Here is a 9,142-nt window from a genome sequence, read left to right as displayed (position 1 = left end):
CGCGGGGAAGGGAGGCACGGCCGCGGGGAATGGGGCACGGCCGCGGGGAAGGGAGGCACGGCCGCCCGGGCGGGTGTGCGCACACGCGTGGCCGCGCTCCCCTGCGCCAGCACAGGCGCCTGTTCCCACAGTCCGGCGAGAGCCACCGCCGTGGGCGGCAGCGGGCTCGGGGGAGCGAAGAGGAGCGATGGGGAGCGGCAGGCGGGCTGCTGACGGCCAGACCCCTCTGCCGCTCCCACACACCGCTCCTGCCCGCCGCCCCAGCCCACCCGGGCCTTCCCTCCGTCCCTTCACTATCCTCAGCTCTCCGCCACACTCCCTTCGAGGCGGCCGCCAAGCAGCCCCGGTGCCCCCGCCGCCTCCTTCAAGGATGAATGGAAGCGGGAGGAGGCGGGCTCCAGCAGAGGCGCCGCCCCGCCTCGCTCCCTCAATGAGCGCCCGGGAGGGGCCGCCTCGCCCCCGCCCCACGTCCCCGCTCCGCTCCAGCCGCGGGGGACGGAGCGCGGCCGCTGCGCCGCTGAGGAAGGAGCCGCGCATTCTGCGCCTGCCCGCAGCTGAGGGGACACCGCCGGCTCCCGTCACGGGCCGGGCGCCGTCCCGGGCCCCTCATCCCGCTCCTCTTATCCCGTGCCCCCGATTCCCCGTTTCTGTCCTGGGGAAACACCCCGCGCTCGATATCCCCAGCGCGGCGCCGGGCTCCGCCGGCCGGGCCGGGGCTGCGCGGGGGGAGCAGCATCCTCCCGAGCGGGCTGGGAGGCGGGGCCGCCGGCCGTGCCGGGAGGGTTCAGCACCTCGGCCCGGGGGACAGGGGCGGGAGCCGGCCGGCAGCCGCGGCTTTCCGCCGCCGAGCCGCCCAGGTGCGCTCCGCCGCCCCGCTCCCCGTGCCCTGCCCTGGCCCCGGCAGCGAGCGGCCGCCGCCGCAGCCCCTCGCCCGCGCAGGGGAGCGCTTTCTAGGGCCCCTTCCGCGCAGCCTGAACTTTCCCCCTCGGCTGCGGACTGCCGCCTTTCCAGCTGGGTATGCGAAACCCACCCCGGTTTCCAGCCACCCTCCATGCAAAACCCATCTCGGGATGGGAGAACGGGAAGTTTGGGGGAGCTCGACTCACCCAGGACGTTCCCGACGAGAGCCACAATGAAGACGACAATGTAGCCGGCGATCAGCGCCCATTCATATTCCTTGGGATGCAGATACTCCTTCCAGAGATATCGCAGGAACTCCTCATCATCGTAGTCGGAGGAAGGGGTTAAAAGAGCCTCCCGCGTCTCGTTTAGTTCCGACCCACTCGTCCAATTCCTGTACGGAGGGGAACCATCCTGTGGTTGAATCCCGGACATCCCTAGTGGTTGTTCCGGGAGCTGGGAAAAAAACAATCAACAAACCCAAACCCAGACCCTTTCAGAGCATCCAAGCTTTCTCCCGCCCGTCCATCGAGGCTTGTGGTTGCCAGTGCGAAAAGCGGGGTGTGGGGAGAAAAATGACGCGGGAACTTACGGGAACCAATGCGGGAACAGGCTGGGGATCCGCGTCGGTCCCCAACCCGCCCTGACCAGCCTTTTCCCCGACCGGGCAAGGGGTCCATCCTCCCCCGCGGAGGCTGCACCCCCTGCACCGTCGTGGAAAAGGCTGGTCGGGGTAGGTTGCATGCCTCAGGTGCCAGAGTGCACCCGCCCCCGCTGGAAAAGTCACGTCCGTTTCAGACGATGTCGATTTTTGTTCCGCACACCATGCACACGCGCCTTCACACACGCCCGCATCTCTGCATGCCTCCTCCTCCACCCCCCGCTTCAGCTCATCCCCAGGTCCTCATCTCTCCCCCCAACACTACTTCCAGCTTGCTTATCCCTCTTCTGACACTGCTTCTCCTCGGTTTCTCACCCTCTCTTGCACAAGCACTTCCCTTTAGACCTTTCTACAGTGTATTCCAGATATATTCAAGATATTTGTAAATTAAAAGCTGTGGAAAGCTGCGGTGGAAAGAAGCACAGGGTTAAAGGAGCCATTAAAAACCAGTGGCTAATGAGGCTGTCTCCTTTCTGTGCTGCTTTGAAAGTTAGGCTAAAACAAGAACCCTGTGGGCTTCCCAACCCTGGTGGGAAAATCCCTAAGAGAGATGAGCAGACAAATGTGAGGTTTCACTGGATTTGAAGATTGTGACACCTCACTGTGGCTTGCATTTAGCATGCATTCACTGTGTTGAGGTTGTTTCAAACATCCAGCTTGAAATCTCAACATAGCAACTGCCCCTCAGCTATTCTGAAATGAATAACTGGCAAAAGGCAGTTCAAGACAACCCAGAAGTGCTAGTTAAACAGCATGATAGGATTCCTGGCTTCTGGTCATTGCTTCTTGAAATATTTTCATACTTTGCCAAGTGTACAGTCTCTGAAAGAGAAGGGATAGGTCTGGACTTGTCTGTTCACTTCCTATCTGAATAATTTAATGAGTCTGATAAAAACACCATTTCTGCTGTGACATGTCACAACTTGCTCAGTGAAGCATTTCAGTGCAGGGTCTGCACCTCTGTAGAAATGGAGGAAGTATTACGATACAACTCTACTTCCACCACATAAGCATAACAGAGAGGCAGATATTCATTCACTAACACCATGCTTAGAGTGCTTAGCTCTTGACAGTACTTTAGACTACCCAATTGTTCTTCATTGGTGTGCAGCCTTCTCTGCAGCCTTCCAAGTTCAATGCAGCATACCTACACCTGGAATACCTCCTCCTATTTCTATAGACCTGCTCACTTTGCTTTACTTCCTTGTAAAACAAAGAAAAAATTTCTTTCCTATTCTACAGGGAACTTGAGTGAACCTTTTAGTCTGTAGGTTATAGAGTGAAACATGCTCAGATATACAGGTAGGATGAGCATCTGTCTTACTTAAATTAGAAGGGTAGAGTTTGAAAACACTATAAACAAAGATTAGATACTCTACAACTAACAAAAACACCTAAGGTTATATTAATTGAGGTGTGAATATTGAGAAGTGATTTAAACCCTCCTGACGATGTGGGAATGCAGGATTACGTGGTACGCAAAAAGAGACCTATTTAAGGAGCTTGTCATGGTCTTTGCAAGTGGCAAAGAGATTTAGAGAATGACAATTTGGTATTCAGTAAGAGAGAATCACACTCATGCTCCAGCTTTTTTCCTATGCTAAAATGTTTGTAATTCCACTATTTGCTTCCAAATTGCCAAAAAATCAAGTGATGTCTTTTTTGACACAGAGTTTCTTCCTCCCTCACCAGTAGTGACCCCACCTGCAGTGAGGCATCCAGCTCTGAAGTCCCCAGCACAGGAAAGACATCGACCTGTTGAAGCTAGTCTAGAGGAGGGCCACCAAGGTGATCAGAGGGATGAAGCACCTCTCCAATCAGGAAAGGTTAAAAGAATTTTAATGCTTAGGCTGGAAAAGAGATGGCTTAGGGGTGACTTAATTGCAGCCTCCCAGTACCTGAAGAGAGCCTACGAGAGAGATGGAGAGGGACTTTTTACAAAAATATGCAGTGATAAGATGATAAGACAAGGTGGGGGATGGATTTCACCTGAAAGAGAGTAGGTTTATATTAGATATTAGGAAAAAGTTGTTTACTGTGAGGGTGGTGAGGAACCTAAACAGTACCCAGATGTCCCATCCCTGGAAGTGTTCAAGGCCAGATTGGATCGGGTTTTGAGCAACCTCATCTGATGGAAGGTTCCTTGCCTATAGTAGAGAGGTTGGAACTAGATGATCTTTAAGGTCCCTTCCATTCCAACCCAAGCCATTCTATGATTCCTATGAATAGTAAGAAATGGAATTTAAAAGGCATAAATATTTGGGAACAATATGAATTTATGAAAAACCTGTCATAACACTAATTATTTTTTTTAACAGGATTACAAATTTGATTGATAAATACATAAATAATTGATTATGCAGATTAATTCGCTGCCTAAATTTGGTATTCCTAGAGTACTGTAAGACATTTGCTTTGATTGATACCACACGTTCTGATTAGGGAGCAGGCTAGTAAAAAAATCAATATATCACACATTATAAAGATTAAATATGGGTTAGCTAACAGATCCCAGAATGAAATGGTAGACAAAGAATCGTTGCCAAGCCTGTGCATTCCTACTGTCAATTCTTAGTTCTGTTATACTCATTCCTCAATGACCTTGAAGAAGCTGGCAGATGACCCAAACGTCAGGTGTAATCAGCTAAAAACACATGCTCATCATGAATCTGTAGCCAGAAAGCTTCACTTGATCCTTGATTGTATTAATGAGTATACCTGTGAAAACAGATTAAGTTTTAAAGTATGAGTGAAACTTAACTTCGTGAAAATATTCACCATGTACAAAACTCTGCTACAGTTCTCAAATGGAGCCATTTTTGCTATGCATTTTAAAATCAAGATCAAATGCTTTTCTAAAAGATAAGTGCTAGATGAGATGAGAATTAATTCAGAAAAATCACATGATGTGGAATGCAAGAGGTCAGACTAGATGATTATGGTTGTCCCCCTCTGGGTTTCCAATTTGTGAAAGTGTGTTAGCTAAATCAATTCCCCTGATGAATTTTGGTTCTGATTTATCTTTTCTTTTAATTATACTCTCTGCATCGAGCTTGGTGCATCAGTTTAAATCTGTTCCTTTCATATGAAAGTGTACAGCAAATGTTCAAAATTATGTAATTCTTATTTTAACTGGGGGTTTTTTTCAGTCTAAAGCCTGCTTAACATGTGATGTTACAAACTTCTACAACCAAAAAATATACTGGCAACACAGCACTTAAAAGAAGCTTAAATTCAAGTGTATATCTATTAACCCTCTTATCTCAGGGAAGTACTGTCTGGTACTTTATTTAGCTAAAAGGTTCACATACATTGATATCTCTTCTAATCCATAACTTTCCATCACTAATCCAAAAATACTGAAATTAAACTACCAACCCTAGAAGATATGTCTTGTGGCTTTCAATATCACTTATTATATGATATTAGACCATGTGAATAGAAATCAAACAGAATTTTATGCTTTATTGCATCTGATAGGTCACAGGAACTGACATTCATAGAGAATAAACAAACCTTACTTCAGCATCTAAGTTTATTGCTTTGTCAAACACATTTCCCCCTCCATAATAATAATTTTATTGCAGACCTACATTTTTATTAATCACATAAATAGGCAGCATTTATTTTCTTCTGTCAGAGACTAGCCCTTTCATTTTAAAATCTATTTGATTCAGAGGATTAATTCCATAGTAGTCAAATACCATATTAAATTAGGAGCCCTTTTCTCAGACCAGAATTAATTTAAAATTTTTTGCAAACTTGGTTGAAGAGGCAGCTCAGCTGGGGAGCTTCTGTTCTGCCTTTGCTGAACATTTCAGCAGATGATTTTGTTGTTGGAAAGCAAACCACATGAACCAAAGCACTACTGTGCAAACTAACTTCCTTCCTTCCTTCCTTCCTTCCTTCCTTCCTTCCTTCCTTCCTTCCTTCCTTCCTTCCTTCCGAATTCCTTCCAAATTCCTTCCTTCCGAATTCCTTCCAAATTCCTTCCGAATTCCTTCCTTCCTTCCGAATTCCTTCCTTCCGAATTCCTTCCTTCCTTCCTTCCTCTGTTCTCATTTAACAGCTTTTTTCTGTTCCTTTGTCCCTCTCAGGAAATATGCCCCTGATAGTAGAAAATCAACAACCTTACTGTTTAATTACTTGAGTCATCCTGGCCTGTCAAATTCCAGATTTTGCCTGCAAAGGTCCTCCGGTATCTTTCCTCCTACAATGGTATTTCAAGGTGGAAGTGCTGCTCCCTGGCAGCAGCACTAAGTAGTTTCTGAGAAGTAGGTGGGCTATTATCAACCAAATAGTGAAGACGACAAATGAGCAAGTAGAAACAAGCTAAGAGCAAGAGAGGAAGACTGAAAGAAAAATCCAGGCTTAGAAATCTATACAGCCATCAATTTCATTGGGGTGATAAGGACAGTGCCTATCAGGCAGTGAGGTGTAAAGAACCACAAAATAAAAATAGATATTCTACTGTATTTTTTTGTGAACAGAATGAATTACTCAGTGAACCTTACAAGTTAACTCAATGATGTTCCATTGCATGATGCATTTGCAGCACCACGTTTCCTTTAGGTCTGTTCTTGTCTTAGCATCAATTCAGTGATGAATTGTAGCTTAAAGATTCAAAACTAATTTTAACATAAGAGATATTACTCAAACCTGCTGCTAAATCTTTTGAACTGGGGATATGAGAAGCATTAGGAAATTACCCTTATTTAGGCAACCTCAGGCATTTTTCTCTTTGAATGTAGAAAGCAGGATCCTGTTTTAAACAATGTAAAAAGTTGCAAAGGTATTATTACACCAATATAACAAGAGTATGAGCAACACTCGATTTATTAGCTGACTAGCACCATTAAAATGAGCCAAAGATAAGATAATTTGCTCTGTTTCTAGTAGTGATCAGATAAGAAAAATTAGCTGTTGGTTAGCTCATGCCATCTTCATTATTACTATCCACCAATGCAGAACATATTTGAAGTGAAAAATTCTGATTCTAGTCTCATTCACTCTACTGGAAATTAGAAGTATCTTCATTCATGTCAGTAGAGTTCTGCTGCTAATACAAATTAGGATAATAGAATGCATGGTTGTTCAAATTCAGATGAACAGAAAGCAGTGTGAGAACCTTCTGATTCTTGGTGAAAACTCTGTTGTCCAACTGGGAACAGAATTGCCTGACATCATTCCTGTATGTTACAGATATAGTTTCCAAGGGTGTCCAATGCATGTATGTAAAAAAGTACACTGCTCCACTGTGCTTTTCTTGGTCCATTTGCTTATTAACAGCCAAGTACTAAAAGGAGTTTAAAACTTTGTTTTATTTTAGAAAAAAAATTGTTTTGATATATGAAAATTAATGTGTACCATCTGCAGTATTCTCTCCTTCACCAAGTCTACAAATATTTAAAAGCAAACACATTTAATGATCAGGGCACAAATCCAACCTGGATAGAACAAATTACAAGACACCTTTCCTGAAAAGGTCTCTGAGCTGTATATGGAAGCTGAAAAAGGGATGTCTGTTTACTCTTTTTTTAAAAATAAGACAAGGCATGCCCAATGATAATTTCAGTCAGCAAGTTTAAATATGTAAAAACCAAAAATCTCTTCTTAACTTCATAAACATATGTGAGCACTGAAAGTCATTTTTGTAGAAGCCAAGACAAATTTATTACAAGTCCATCAAAGCTGTTAAATTAAGCAGTTTGAATGCAACATTGCACTCAAGAGCTCTGAAGCCAGAGAAAATATAACGCAAAATAGAAACTAAAAAATTATTTTCCCTGGAATTTTCTTCTGACCCATTTGGAAATAGCAGAGGAGATCTGTGGTGTGATCTGAGACAAGATAGATGCTTTCATATTAAGTATTTTGAGGAACAAGAAAGAAGAGGCACAGAAGACAGCTTTTTTTTAATAAATATTTTTGTTATTTTAAAGGAAATAAAGGCCTTTCAAATGAATTCAGCACAAAAAGTTGTATGATTTATTGCAAGGTTTTCATGGTGATTAGAGCATTGGATCTGCCCTTAGCAACATGATGCAAGGAACAGTCTCTACTCTGCATTTTAAGCAGATGAGATAGATTAGGAGTGGGAAGTGAACAGTGACAAAGATGGCTTTAAGGTATGCATCACTTTGTCAAAGCTAAATGACACCAACATATATTACAGGCCTATGACCTGCATTTTTTTCTATTTGGGTTCACTGACCTACTGGCAGAAGACCAGAATAAAAGCACTACCTTGTGCTATTGCTTTCATCAAACTGGTTCTTACTTTGTTCTCTAACCCCTCCTATTGCACAAGGCCAGTGAACCCTCCAATCATGGTTACGTCTCTGACAGTGGCTGGGAATAGATGAGTAGAGGAGAACATAAAGGTAAGGCAAGTTTGCAATGATACTTTCCATCATTACAACTTCCCATCTTTGAGCAAGCTGCAAATTAGCAGCTTCCTGAGGCATTATGTCTGGCTAATGAATAGGTCTTTATGTGCTTTCCCCAACAATTTTGCTTAATTGTTTCCTGAGCCCATCTGAACCTCTAGCTTCCACTGAAACTAGAAGCAATGATTTCCAGTTTGTTACAGTGCTCCTCCTTTGCTACCTTTAAAAGCGTTCCTAAATAATTTTATTTGGTTTGCTGCTCATAAAGCGTAAAAAATGAGGTATTTCCCTTTCCAGTTTTTCCATACCATTTGTGATGTGCTTTTCTTTAGTCAGGTCCTCTTTCTCCATTTCAGCAATGATTTTATTTTTGCTAATTAGCATAGCATAACAGAAAACTTTGTTACCTTTTATATTCATGCCCTGAATCATCTCTGACCTATTTAAATAAGGTACAATTAATTCAGTGGGTCGGTTTTTTTTCTGTCACTTCCTTGCATTTTGTTTGGTTTGTCCTGTACACTACACTTGATTTGAGTACAGCATTCTGTAACTTCACTAGCAGATGAATCATCTCAAATGGTGCACTTTGCAGCACGTTGGCTTTCAGATAGTAAGCTGAAAAACTTACTCATTTTTGTTTTAAGTTTCATTAATAGATTTCTTTTTCCTTGGATAGACTATGTCCCTAATATCAGTTTGATCTTTCATTAAAGTTTCCCCTGTTCTTAATAAACTGACTCTGCTCTTTATGCTGTTTCTCAGACACATACTGACACTGCCCTCTGTCTCGCCCTGCTCATGATAGTGAGAACATTTCTCAGGGCATCTTTACTCAAATATTTTATATAATCTGTTGCTACTATTCTATAATATGACCTCTTGAGATTTCCATTTTAATGTTGAGTTTTCAGAGAACAAAAGAGAATTATTTTGTCATGAGGATTGTTCACAAAGCATCAAAAGCATTTGTTTCCAAGTCATTGTTCACTTCTTGCTATTTTGTTTCTTAAGGTGTCATTTCATATTCTGTTTAGATATGGGTATTTTCACATGGCATTTAAAGACTTCAATGCTAACTTGATAGTTTATTCCATGCCTGCTTTTTTTCTTCTTTTTCCTAGCTTAATAAAATACTTCAGTTAGGTAACAGGGGGAGCTTACTTTCCTCCTATTTATATGAACTGGTGTG

At 43.5% G+C, this 9,142-nt stretch overlaps 1 protein-coding gene across 2 annotated transcripts in view; it reads right to left on the bottom strand.

Annotated features, from left to right (window-relative positions):
• HCRTR2 (hypocretin receptor 2) overlaps window positions 1-1,702 on the bottom strand; it is a 36,068-nt gene extending 34,366 nt beyond the window's left edge. For both annotated transcript variants that reach the window (XM_042017161.1, XM_042017162.1), the window contains exons 1-2: window positions 1,493-1,702; window positions 1,107-1,294 (exon numbers count right to left, since the gene is read on the bottom strand). In XM_042017161.1, coding sequence (XP_041873095.1) covers window positions 1,107-1,294; window positions 1,493-1,644 — 340 coding nt within the window. In that variant the 5' untranslated portion in view covers window positions 1,645-1,702. The remainder of the gene's footprint in view (window positions 1-1,106; window positions 1,295-1,492) is intronic.
• Window positions 1,703-9,142: the final 7,440 nt, after the last annotated feature.

Source organism: Corvus kubaryi, unplaced genomic scaffold (assembly GCF_017639235.1).
Source record: "Corvus kubaryi isolate FWS band 111438036 unplaced genomic scaffold, C.kubaryi_AGA036_p1.0 split3-73, whole genome shotgun sequence".
In the NCBI taxonomy this organism is placed as follows: domain Eukaryota; kingdom Metazoa; phylum Chordata; class Aves; order Passeriformes; family Corvidae; genus Corvus; species Corvus kubaryi.
The sequence above is the reverse complement of the archived record's forward strand: the minus strand, read 5'-3'. Positions and strand labels throughout refer to the sequence as shown.